The sequence below is a fragment of the Oncorhynchus nerka genome, linkage group LG27, assembly GCF_034236695.1.
Source record: "Oncorhynchus nerka isolate Pitt River linkage group LG27, Oner_Uvic_2.0, whole genome shotgun sequence".
In the NCBI taxonomy this organism is placed as follows: domain Eukaryota; kingdom Metazoa; phylum Chordata; class Actinopteri; order Salmoniformes; family Salmonidae; genus Oncorhynchus; species Oncorhynchus nerka.
This window is the reverse complement of record NC_088422.1, coordinates 101,491,283-101,505,083: the sequence shown is the minus strand read 5'-3', so window position 1 is coordinate 101,505,083 and position 13,801 is coordinate 101,491,283. Positions and strand designations below refer to the sequence as shown.

General features: G+C 39.7%; 1 protein-coding gene across 2 annotated transcripts in view; it reads left to right on the top strand.

Moving 5' to 3' along the window:
- The window catches only part of LOC115121511 (probable E3 ubiquitin-protein ligase HERC1), a 45,132-nt gene that overhangs the window by 28,411 nt on the left and 2,920 nt on the right, over positions 1–13,801 (top strand). For both annotated transcript variants that reach the window (XM_065012487.1, XM_065012486.1), the window contains exons 11-14: positions 3,901–4,056; positions 10,309–10,431; positions 13,324–13,426; positions 13,670–13,801. The exon at positions 13,670–13,801 is cut by the window's right edge and continues 482 nt beyond it. In XM_065012487.1, the coding sequence (XP_064868559.1) occupies positions 3,901–4,056; positions 10,309–10,431; positions 13,324–13,426; positions 13,670–13,801 (514 nt within the window). The remainder of the gene's footprint in view (positions 1–3,900; positions 4,057–10,308; positions 10,432–13,323; positions 13,427–13,669) is intronic.

Below are 13,801 nucleotides of genomic sequence, written 5' to 3'. Positions count from 1 at the left end.
AGAGGTTCTACAATACAGGTCAGTATCTCTACTGTAATAGACTGTAGTCTACTGTCATTTAGAGGTTCTACAGGTCAGTATCTCTACTGTAATAGACTGTAGTCTACTGTCATGTAGAGGTTCTACAGGTCAGTATCTCTACTGTAATAGACTGTAGTCTACTGTCATGTAGAGGTTCTACAGGTCAGTATCTCTACTGTCATGTAGAGGTTCTACAGGTCAGTATCTCTACTGTAATATACTGTAGTCTACTGTCATTTAGAGGTTCTACAGGTCAGTATCTCTACTGTAATAGACTGTAGTCTACTGTCATGTAGAGGTTCTACAGGTCAGTATCTCTACTGTAATAGACTGTAGTCTACTGTCATTTAGAGATTCTACAGGTCAGTATCTCTACTGTAATAGACTGTAGTCTACTGTCATTTAGAGGTTCTATAGGTCAGTATCTCTATTGTAATAGACTGTAGTCTACTGTCATGTAGAGGTTCTACAGGTCAGTATCTCTACTGTAATAGACTGTAGTCTACTGTCATTTAGAGGTTCTACAGGTCAGTATCTCTACTGTAATAGACTGTAGTCTACTGTCATGTAGAGGTTCTACAGGTCAGTATCTCTACTGTAATAGACTGTAGTCTACTGTCATGTAGAGGTTCTACAGGTCAGTATCTCTACTGTCATGTAGAGGTTCTACAGGTCAGTATCTCTACTGTAATAGACTGTAGTCTACTGTCATGTAGAGGTTCTACAGGTCAGTATCTCTACTGTAATAGACTGTAGTCTACTGTCATGTAGAGGGTCTACAGGTCAGTATCTCTACTGTAATAGACTGTAGTCTACTGTCATGTAGAGGTTCTACAGGTCAGTATCTCTACTGTAATAGACTGTAGTCTACTGTCATGTAGAGGTTCTACAGGTCAGTATCTCTACTGTAATAGACTGTAGTCTACTGTCATGTAGAGGTTCTACAGGTCAGTATCTCTACTGTAATAGACTGTAGTCTACTGTCATGTAGAGGTTCTACAGGTCAGTATCTCTACTGTAATAGACTGTAGTCTACTGTCATGTAGAGGTTCTACAGGTCAGTATCTCTACTGTAATAGACTGTAGTCTACTGTCATTTAGAGGTTCTACAGGTCAGTATCTCTACTGTAATAGACTGTAGTCTACTGTCATGTAGAGGTTCTACAGGTCAGTATCTCTACTGTAATAGACTGTAGTCTACTGTCATGTAGAGGTTCTACAATACAGGTCAGTATCTCTACTGTAATAGACTGTAGTCTACTGTCATTTAGAGGTTCTACAGGTCAGTATCTCTACTGTAATAGACTGTAGTCTACTGTCATGTAGAGGTTCTACAGGTCAGTATCTCTACTGTAATAGACTGTAGTCTACTGTCATGTAGAGGTTCTACAGGTCAGTATCTCTACTGTCATGTAGAGGTTCTACAGGTCAGTATCTCTACTGTAATATACTGTAGTCTACTGTCATTTAGAGGTTCTACAGGTCAGTATCTCTACTGTAATAGACTGTAGTCTACTGTCATGTAGAGGTTCTACAGGTCAGTATCTCTACTGTAATAGACTGTAGTCTACTGTCATTTAGAGATTCTACAGGTCAGTATCTCTACTGTAATAGACTGTAGTCTACTGTCATTTAGAGGTTCTATAGGTCAGTATCTCTATTGTAATAGACTGTAGTCTACTGTCATGTAGAGGTTCTACAGGTCAGTATCTCTACTGTAATAGACTGTAGTCTACTGTCATTTAGAGGTTCTACAGGTCAGTATCTCTACTGTAATAGACTGTAGTCTACTGTCATGTAGAGGTTCTACAGGTCAGTATCTCTACTGTAATAGACTGTAGTCTACTGTCATGTAGAGGTTCTACAGGTCAGTATCTCTACTGTCATGTAGAGGTTCTACAGGTCAGTATCTCTACTGTAATAGACTGTAGTCTACTGTCATGTAGAGGTTCTACAGGTCAGTATCTCTACTGTAATAGACTGTAGTCTACTGTTATGTAGAGGTTCTACAGGTCAGTATCTCTACTGTAATAGACTGTAGTCTACTGTCATGTAGAGGTTCTACAGGTCAGTATCTCTACTGTCATTTAGAGGTTCTACAGGTCAGTATCTCTACTGTAATAGACTGTAGTCTACTGTCATGTAGAGGGTCTACAGGTCAGTATCTCTACTGTAATAGACTGTAGTCTACTGTCATGTAGAGGTTCTACAGGTCAGTATCTCTACTGTAATAGACTGTAGTCTACTGTCATGTAGAGGTTCTACAGGTCAGTATCTCTACTGTAATAGACTGTAGTCTACTGTCATGTAGAGGTTCTACAGGTCAGTATCTCTACTGTAATAGACTGTAGTCTACTGTCATGTAGAGGTTCTACAGGTCAGTATCTCTACTGTAATAGACTGTAGTCTACTGTCATGTAGAGGTTCTACAGGTCAGTATCTCTACTGTAATAGACTGTAGTCTACTGTCATTTAGAGGTTCTACAGGTCAGTATCTCTACTGTAATAGACTGTAGTCTACTGTCATGTAGAGGTTCTACAGGTCAGTATCTCTACTGTAATAGACTGTAGTCTACTGTCATGTAGAGGTTCTACAGGTCAGTATCTCTACTGTAATAGACTGTAGTCTACTGTCATGTAGAGGTTCTACAATACAGGTCAGTATCTCTACTGTAATAGACTGTAGTCTACTGTCATTTAGAGGTTCTACAGGTCAGTATCTCTACTGTAATAGACTGTAGTCTACTGTCATGTAGAGGTTCTACAGGTCAGTATCTCTACTGTAATAGACTGTAGTCTACTGTCATGTAGAGGTTCTACAGGTCAGTATCTCTACTGTAATAGACTGTAGTCTACTGTCATGTAGAGGTTCTACAGGTCAGTATCTCTACTGTAATAGACTGTAGTCTACTGTCATGTAGAGGTTCTACAGGTCAGTATCTCTACTGTAATAGACTGTAGTCTACTGTCATGTAGAGGTTCTACAGGTCAGTATCTCTACTGTAATAGACTGTAGTCTACTGTCATGTAGAGGTCTACAGGTCAGTATCTCTACTGTAATAGACTGTAGTCTACTGTCATGTAGAGGTTCTACAGGTCAGTATCTCTACTGTAATAGACTGTAGTCTACTGTCATGTAGAGGTTCTACAGGTCAGTATCTCTACTGTAATAGACTGTAGTCTACTGTCATGTAGAGGTTCTACAGGTCAGTATCTCTACTGTAATAGACTGTAGTCTACTGTCATGTAGAGGTTCTACAGGTCAGTATCTCTACTGTAATAGACTGTAGTCTACTGTCATGTAGAGGTTCTACATGTCAGTATCTCTACTGTAATAGACTGTAGTCTACTGTCATGTAGAGGTTCTATAGGTCAGTATCTCTACTGTAATAGACTGTAGTCTACTGTCATGTAGAGGTTCTACAGGTCAGTATCTCTACTGTAATAGACTGTAGTCTACTGTCATTTAGAGGTTCTACAGGTCAGTATCTCTACTGTAATAGACTGTAGTCTACTGTCATGTAGAGGTTCTACAGGTCAGTATCTCTACTGTAATAGACTGTAGTCTACTGTCATGTAGAGGTTCTACAATACAGGTCAGTATCTCTACTGTAATAGACTGTAGTCTACTGTCATTTAGAGGTTCTACAGGTCAGTATCTCTACTGTAATAGACTGTAGTCTACTGTCATGTAGAGGTTCTACAGGTCAGTATCTCTACTGTAATAGACTGTAGTCTACTGTCATGTAGAGGTTCTACAGGTTGGTTCAAAAACATTTCCCTTCTATCTGCAAAGTCACTCCTTCTTTTTTTTTTTAAAAGCCTCTTGTTCTGATTGGCTGTTGTTCCCATGTTCATCAACGTTTCCTCTGTGGTCAGATGTCCTGCGGGTTCAAGCACTCCGCGGTGGTGACCGCTGATGGGAGGCTGTTCTCCTTTGGGAACGGGGACTATGGCAGGCTGGGGCTGGGAAACACCTCCAACAAGAAGCTCCCTGAGAAGGTCACTGCGTTGGAGGGGTACCAGGTCGGACAGGTGAGATACACTAACAGGTACCAGGTAATATACACTAACAGATACCAGGTCGGACAGGTGAGATACACTAACAGATACCAGGTCGGACAGGTGAGATACACTAACAGATACCAGGTAATATACACTAACAGATACCAGGTCGGACAGGTGAGATACACTAACAGATACCAGGTAATATACACTAACAGATACCAGGTAATATACACTAACAGATACCAGATCAGACAGGTGAGATACATTAACAGATACCAGGTAATATACACTAACAGATACCAGGTAATATACACTAACAGATACCAGGTAATATACACTAACAGATACCAGGTAATATACACTAACAGATACCAGGTGAGATACACTAACAGATACCAGGTGAGATACACTAACAGATACCAGGTAATATACACTAACAGATACCAGGTAATATACACTAACAGATACCAGATCAGACAGGTGAGATACATTAACAGATACCAGGTGAGATACACTAACAGATACCAGGTAATATACACTAACAGATACCAGGTAATATACACTAACAGATACCAGATCAGACAGGTGAGATACACTAACAGATACTGCTCTCTGGACATTCACTCCCGGATCTCACAGCTAGCTGGCTGCTATCCGTGTGTCTATCTGCTTTCGTCGATTCCGGAGCAAACATCAATTACTCCGGAGCTAGCGAGCTCCGTCAACCACTCCTGAGCTCCGTCAATCACTCCTGGGCTGCAGTCACCTATCCGGACCCGTTTTACTGCCTACACGGAGCCCCTCCGGGCCCTCACAACTGGACTGCCGACGTTATCTACCCGAAGGAGATCCGGCTGGCTCCTCCGTCGCGACGTTACCTGAATGCCCATCTGCGGCCTGCTAACCGTTAGCTGTCTTACCGGATGCTCTCAGAATAGACAATCGGACAATTTATTTATTTTTATTATTAACATGTTTCTTCTTGGGCCTCTATAACTATATCTATTGTTTTTATTTTTTTTGTTGTTGTGTGATTTGGACTAATCCCCTCTACAACACGGAACTCCACTAATCTATTGACGGAACGCAAGAGGTGGCTAACAACAGACCTCCATCCTATGCTAGCTTGCTACCGATGTCCTGGCTAGCTGTCTAAATCGCCGTGACCCCCAAACCAACCTCTCCACTCCCTGGACCCTTTTGATCACTTTCGACTAAGGATGCCTCTCCTTAATGTCAATATGTCTTGTCCATTGCTGTTCTGGTTAGTGTTTATTGGCTTATTTCACTGCAGAGCCTCTAGTCCTGCTCACTATACCTTATCCAACTTATTATTTCCACCACCCACACATGCAATGACATCTCCTGGTTTCAATGTTTCTAGAGACAATATCTCTCTCTTCATCACTCAATACCTAGGTTTACCTCCACTGTACTCACATCCTACCATACCTTTGTCTGTACATTATACCTTGATGCTATTTTATCGCCCCCAGAAACCTCCTTTTACTCTCTGTTCCAGACGTTCTAGACGACCAATTCTTATTGCTTTTAGCCGTACCCTTATTCTTCTCCTCCTATGTTCCTCTGGCGATGTAGAGGTGAATCCAGGCCCTGCAGTGCCTAGCTCCACTCCTATTCCCCAGGCGCTCTCTTTTGATGACTTCTGTAACCGTAATAGCCTTGGTTTCATGCATGTTAACATTAGAAGCCTCCTCCCTAAGTTTGTTCTTTTCACTGCTTTAGCACACTCTGCCAACCCGGATGTTCTAGCTGTGTCTGAATCCTGGCTTAGGAAGACCACCAAAAATTCAGAAATTTTAATTCCAAACTACAACATTTTCAGACAAGATAGAACTGCTAAAGGGGGCGGTGTTGCAATCTACTGCAAAGATAGCCTGCAGAGTTCTGTCCTACTATCCAGGTCTGTACCCAAACAATTTGAACTTCTACTTTTAAAAATCCACCTCTCTAAAAACAAGTCTCTCACCGTTGCCGCCTGCTATAGACCACCCTCTGCTCCCAGCTGTGCTCTGGACACCATATGTGAACTGATTGCCCCCATCTATCTTCAGAGCTCGTGCTGCTAGGCGACCTAAACTGGAACATGCTTAACACCCCAGCCATCCTACAATCTAAACTTGATGCCCTCAATCTCACACAAATTATCAATGAACCTACCAGGTACCCCCCCAAAGCCTTAAACACGGGCACCCTCATAGATATCATCCTAACCAACTTCCCCTCTAAATACACCTCTGCTGTCTTCAACCAAGATCTCAGCGATCACTGCCTCATTGCCTGCATCCGTAATGGGTCAGCGGTCAAACGACCTCCACTCATCACTGTAAAACGCTCCCTGAAACACTTCAGCGAGCAGGCCTTTCTAATCGACCTGGCCGGGGTGTCCTGGAAGGATATTGATCTCATCCCGTCAGTAGAGGATGCCTGGATATTTTTAAAAATGCCTTCCTAACAATCTTAAATAAACATGCCCCATTCAAGAAAATTAGAACCAGGAACAGATATAGCCCTTGGTTCTCCCCAGACCTGACTGCCCTTAACCAACACAAAAACATCCTATGGCGTTCTGCATTAGCATCGAACAGCCCCGTGATATGCAGCTGTTCAGGGAAGCTAGAAACCGTTATACACAGGCAGTTAGAAAAGCCAAGGCTAGCTTTTTCAAGCAGAAATTTGCTTCCTGCAACACTAACTCTAAAAAGTTCTGGGACACTGTAAAGTCCATGGAGAATAAGAACACCTCCTCCCAGCTGCCCACTGCACTGAAGATAGGAAACACTGTCACCACTGATAAATCCACCATAATTGAGAATTTCAATAAGCATTTTTCTACGGCTGGCCATGCTTTCCACCTGGCAACTCCTACCCCGGTCAACAGCACTGCACCCCCAACAGCAACTCGCCCAAGCCTTCCCCATTTCTCCTTCTCCCAAATCCATTCAGCTGAAGTTCTGAAAGAGCTGAAAAATCTGGACCCCTACAAATCAGCCGGGCTAGACAATCTGGACCCTTTCTTTCTAAAATTATCTGCCGAAATTGTTGCCACCCCTATTACTAGCCTGTTCAACCTCTCTTTCTTGTCATCTGAGATTCCCAAAGATTGGAAAGCAGCTGCGGTCATCCCCCTCTTCAAAGGGGGACACTCTTGACCCAAACTGCTACAGACCTATATCTATCCTACCATGCCTTTCTAAGGTCTTGAAAGCCAAGTCAACAAACAGATTACCGACCATTTCGAATCTCACCATACCTTCTCTGCTATGCAATCTGGTTTCAGAGCTGGTCATGGGTGCACCTCAGCCACGCTCAAGGTCCTAAACGATATCTTAACCGCCATCGATAAGAAACATTACTGTGCAGCCGTATTCATTGATCTGGCCAAGGCTTTCGACTCTGTCAACCACCACATCCTTATCGGCAGACTCGACAGCCTTGGTTTCTCAAATGATTGCCTCGCCTGGTTCACCAACTACTTCTCTGATAGAGTTCAGTGTGTCAAATCGGAGGGTCTGCTGTCCGGACCTCTGGCAGTCTCTATGGGGTGCCACAGGGTTCAATTCTTGGACCGACTCTCTTCTCTGTATACATCAATGATGTTGCTCTTGCTGCTGGTGAGTCTCTGATCCACCTCTACGCAGACGACACCATCCTGTATACTTCCGGCCCTTCTTTGGACACTGTGTTAACAACCCTCCAGGCAAGCTTCAATGCCATACAACTCTCCTTCCGTGGCCTCCAATTGCTCTTAAATACAAGTAAAACTAAATGCATGCTCTTCAACCGATCGCTACCTGCACCTACCCGCCTGTCCAACATCACTACTCTGGACGGCTCTGACTTAGAATACGTGGACAACTACAAATACTTAGGTGTCTGGTTAGACTGTAAACTCTCCTTCCAGACCCATATCAAACATCTCCAATCCAAAGTTAAATCTAGAATTGGCTTCCTATTTCGCAACAAAGCATCCTTCACTCATGCTGCCAAACATACCCTTGTAAAATTGACCATCCTACCAATCCTCGACTTTGGCGATGTCATTTACAAAATAGCCTCCAATACCCTACTCAACAAATTGGATGCAGTCTATCACAGTGCTATCCGTTTTGTCACCAAAGCCCCATATACTACCCACCATTGCGACCTGTACGCTCTCGTTGGCTGGCCCTCGCTTCATACTCGTCGCCAAACCCACTGGCTCCATGTCATCTACAAGACCCTGCTAGGTAAAGTCCCCCTTATCTCAGCTCGCTGGTCACCATAGCATCTCCCACCTGTAGCACACGCTCCAGCAGGTATATCTCTAGTCACCCCCAAAACCAATTCTTTCTTTGGCCGCCTCTCCTTCCAGTTCTCTGCTGCCAATGACTGGAACGAACTACAAAAATCTCTTAAATTGGAAACACTTATCTCCCTCACTAGCTTTAAACACCAACTGTCAGAGCATCTTACAGATTACTGCACCTGTACATAGCCCACCTATAATTTAGCCCAAACAACTACCTCTTTCCTAACTGTATTTAATTTATTTATTTATTTTGCTCCTTTGCACCCCATTATTTTTATTTCTACTTTGCACATTCTTCCATTGCAATACTACCATTCCAGTGTTTTACTTGCTATATTGTATTTACTTTGCCACCATGGCCTTTTTTGCCTTTACCTCCCTTCTCACCTAATTTGCTCACATTGTATATAGACTTGTTTTTTTTTTACTGTATTATTGACTGTATGTTTGTTTTACTCCATGTGTAACTCTGTGTCGTTGTATGTGTCGAACTGCTTTGCTTTATCTTGGCCAGGTCGCAATTGTAAATGAGAACTTGTTCTCAACTTGCTTACCTGGTTAAATAAAGGTGAAATAAATAAAAAAAAAATACCAGGTAATATACACTAACAGATACCAGGTAATATACACTAACAGATACCAGGTCGGACAGGTGAGATACACTAACAGAAACCAGGTAATATACACTAACAGATACCAGGTAATATACACTAACAGATACCAGGTCGGACAGGTGAGATACACTAACAGAAACCAGGTAATATACACTAACAGAAACCAGGTTATATACACTAACAGATACCAGGTAATATACACTAACAGATACCAGGTAATATACACTAACAGATACCAGGTAATATACACTAACAGATACCAGGTGAGATACACTAACAGATACCAGATCAGACAGGTGAGATACACTAACAGATACCAGGTAATATACACTAACAGATACCAGGTAATATACACTAACAGATACCAGGTAATATACACTAACAGATACCAGGTAATATACACTAACAGATACCAGGTAATATACACTAACAGATACCAGGTGAGATACACTAACAGATACCAGATCAGACAGGTGAGATACACTAACAGATACCAGGTAATATACACTAACAGATACCAGGTAATATACACTAACAGATACCAGGTAATATACACTAACAGATACCAGGTCGGACAGGTGAGATACACTAACAGAAACCAGGTAATATACACTAACAGATACCAGGTAATATACACTAACAGATACCAGGTCGGACAGGTGAGATACACTAACAGAAACCAGGTAATATACACTAACAGAAACCAGGTTATATACACTAACAGATACCAGGTAATATACACTAACAGATAACAGGTAATATACACTAACAGATACCAGGTAATATACACTAACAGATACCAGGTAATATACACTAACAGATACCAGATCAGACAGGTGAGATACACTAACAGATACCAGGTAATATACACTAACAGATACCAGGTAATATACACTAACAGATACCAGGTAATATACACTAACAGATACCAGGTCGGACAGGTGAGATACACTAACAGATACCAGGTAATATACACTAACAGATACCAGGTAATATACACTAACAGATACCAGGTAATATACACTAACAGATACCAGATCAGACAGGTGAGATACACTAACAGATACCAGGTAATATACACTAACAGATACCAGGTCGGACAGGTGAGATACACTAACAGATACCAGGTAATATACACTAACAGATACCAGGTAATATACACTAACAGATACCAGGTAATATACACTAACAGATACCAGATCAGACAGGTGAGATACACTAACAATCACAATATAATAGCATAAAAAACACATTCTCTGAAAGCATTTGGTTTCGTTGTGTCAGGTAAACCACGTCAAACACAGTTCAGGTATTGAACCATCTGACCCAGGTCTGGTTCTGTCCGGTTCCCAGGTGGCGTGTGGTCTGAATCACACCGTAGCCGTCTCCGCCGATGGAATGATGGTGTGGGCCTTCGGAGACGGAGACTACGGGAAACTGGGCCTGGGGAATTCTACCGCCAAGTCCTCACCTCAGGTATGTACGGTAGTGTTGACTGTCAGTCTGTTCCTCAGGTATGTACAGTAGTAGTATATTCTGGCGGTAGTATATTCTGGCGGTAGTATATTCTGGCGGTAGTATATTCTGGCGGTTGTATATTCTGTTGGTAGTATATTCTGTTTATATTCTGGCGGTAGTATATTCTGGCGGTAGTATATTCTGGCGGTAGTATATTCTGGCGGTAGTATATTCTGGCGGTTGTATATTCTGGCGGTTGTATATTCTGTTGGTAGTATATTCTGGCGGTAGTATATTCTGGCGGTTGTATATTCTGTTTATATTCTGGCGGTAGTATATTCTGGCGGTTGTATATTCTGTTTATATTCTGTCAGTATATTCTGTGTATATTCTGTCTAGTATATTCTGTATATATTCTTTCTAGTATATTCTGTGTATATTCTGTGTATATTCTGTCTATAGTATATTCTGTGTATATTCTGTCTATAGTATATTTTGTCTATAGTATATTCTGTCTATATTCTGTCTATAGTATAGTGTGTATATTCTGTCTATAGTATATTCTGTGTATATTCTGTCTATAGTATATTCTGTTTATATTCTGTCTATATTCTGTCTATAGTATATTCTGTCTATAGTATATTCTGTGTATATTCTTTGTATATTCTGTCTATAGTATATTCTGTCTATAGTATATTCTGTGTATATTCTGTCTATAGTATATTCTCTCTATAGTATATTCTGTCTATATTCTGTCTATAGTATATTCTGTGTATATTCTGTCTATAGAATATTCTGTGTATATTCTGTCTATAGTATATTCTTTGTATATTCTGTCTATAGTATATTCTGTGTATATTCTGGCTATAGTATAGTGTGTATATTCTGTGTATAGTATATTCTGTCTATATTCTGTCTATAGTATATTCTGTTTATATTCTGTCAGTATATTCTGTCTATAGTATATTCTGTCTATAGTATATTCTGTGTATATTCTTTGTATTCTGGCGGTTGTATATTCTGTTGGTAGTATATTCTGTCAGTATATTCTGTGTATATTCTGTCTATAGTATATTCTGTATATATTCTGTCTATAGTATATTCTGTCTATATTCTGTCTATAGTATATGCTGTGTATATTCTGTCTATAGTATATTCTGTGTATATTCTGTGTATATTCTGTCTATAGTATATTCTTTGTATATTCTGTCTATAGTATATTCTGTGTATATTCTGTCTATAGTATATTCTGTGTATAATCTGTCTATAGTATATTCTGTGTATATTCTGTCTATAGTATAGTGTGTATATTCTGTCTAGTATATTCTGTCTATATTCTGTGTATATTCTGTCTATAGTATAGTGTGTATATTCTGTGTATATTCTGTCTATAGTATATTCTGTGTGTATTCTGTCTATAGTATAGTGTGTATATTCTGTGTATATTCTGTCTGTATATTCTGTGTATATTCTGTCTATAGTATAGTGTGTATATTCTGTGTATATTCTGTCTATAGTATAGTGTGTATATTCTGTCTATAGTATATTCTGTCTATATTCTGTGTATATTCTGTCTGTATATTCTGTCTATAGTATAGTGTGTATATTCTGTCTATAGTATATTCTGTGTATAGTCTGTCTATAGTATAGTGTGTGTATTCTGTGTATATTCTGTCTATAGTATATTCTGTCTATATTCTGTCTATATTCTGTGTATATTCTGTCTATAGTATAGTGTGTATATTCTGTGTATATTCTGTGTATATTCTGTCTATAGTATAGTGTGTATATTCTGTCTGTATATTCTGTCTATAGTATATTCTGTGTATATTCTGTCTATAGTATAGTGTGTATATTCTGTGTATATTCTGTCTATAGTATAGTGTGTATATTCTGTCTGTATATTCTGTCTATAGTATATTCTGTCTATATTCTGTGTATATTCTGTCTGTATATTCTGTCTGTATATTCTGTCTATAGTATAGTGTGTATATTCTGTCTATAGTATATTCTGTGTATATTCTGTCTATAGTATAGTGTGTGTATTCTGTGTATATTCTGTCTATAGTATATTCTGTCTATATTCTGTGTATATTCTGTCTATAGTATAGTGTGTATATTCTGTGTATATTCTGTCTATAGTATAGTGTGTATATTCTGTCTGTATATTCTGTCTATAGTATATTCTGTGTATAGTATAGTGTGTATATTCTGTGTATATTCTGTCTGTATATTCTGTCTATAGTATATTCTGTGTATATTCTGTCTATAGTATAGTGTGTATATTCTGTCTGTATATTCTGTGTATATTCTGTCTATAGTATAGTGTGTATATTCTGTGTATATTCTGTCTATAGTATAGTGTGTATATTCTGTCTGTATATTCTGTCTATAGTATATTCTGTGTATATTCTGTCTATAGTATAGTGTGTATATTCTGTGTATATTCTGTCTGTATATTCTGTCTATAGTATATTCTGTGTATATTCTGTCTATAGTATAGTGTGTATATTCTGTCTATATTCTGTCTATATTCTGTCTATAGTATAGTGTGTATATTCTGTGTATATTCTGTGTACATTCTGTGTATAGTATAGTGTGTATATTCTGTGTATATTCTGTGTATATTCTGTCTATAGTATAGTGTGTATATTCTGTGTATATTCTGTCTATAGTATAGTGTGTATATTCTGTGTATATTCTGTCTATAGTATAGTGTGTATATTCTGTGTATATTCTGTGTATATTCTGTCTATAGTATAGTGTGTACATTCTGTGTATATTCTGTGTATATTCTGTCTATAGTATAGTGTGTATATTCTGTGTATATTGTCTCTTGCAGCGCCACATCACCAAGTCATATTCCAGTTGTGTGTGAATCACGTTGTTGTTGTTGTTGTTGTTCCACAGAAGGTGGACGTTCTCTGTGGCCTCGGCATCAAGAAGGTGTCCTGTGGAACTCAGTTCTCTGTTGTCCTCACTAAAGATGGCAACGTGTACACGTTCGGACAAGGTCTGGATATGATACACCACACACTGTTCAGTTTCAACAGATATAGAATATAATAGAACATGCTGAGGAAAAACAAAGCATATTCTCTCAGTGTTGTCTGTTACTCTAGTTCTGCGTTTCTATCATCATCTTGATTCTTGACAAAAAAATATCCGGTCTACTTTAGACATAACATACAGAATGTGTCTTTGTTAGCCTGTAACACCCCTCATCAACCCTCCTGTGTCCCCCCCCTGTCTACAGACCGACTCATAGGGCTGCCCGAGGGCCGGGCCAGGAACCACAACCGTCCCCAGGTGGTACCAGCTCTGTCTGACGTGTTTATACAGGATGTGGCTGTAGGGGCCGAACACACACTGGTCCTGTCCTCCACCG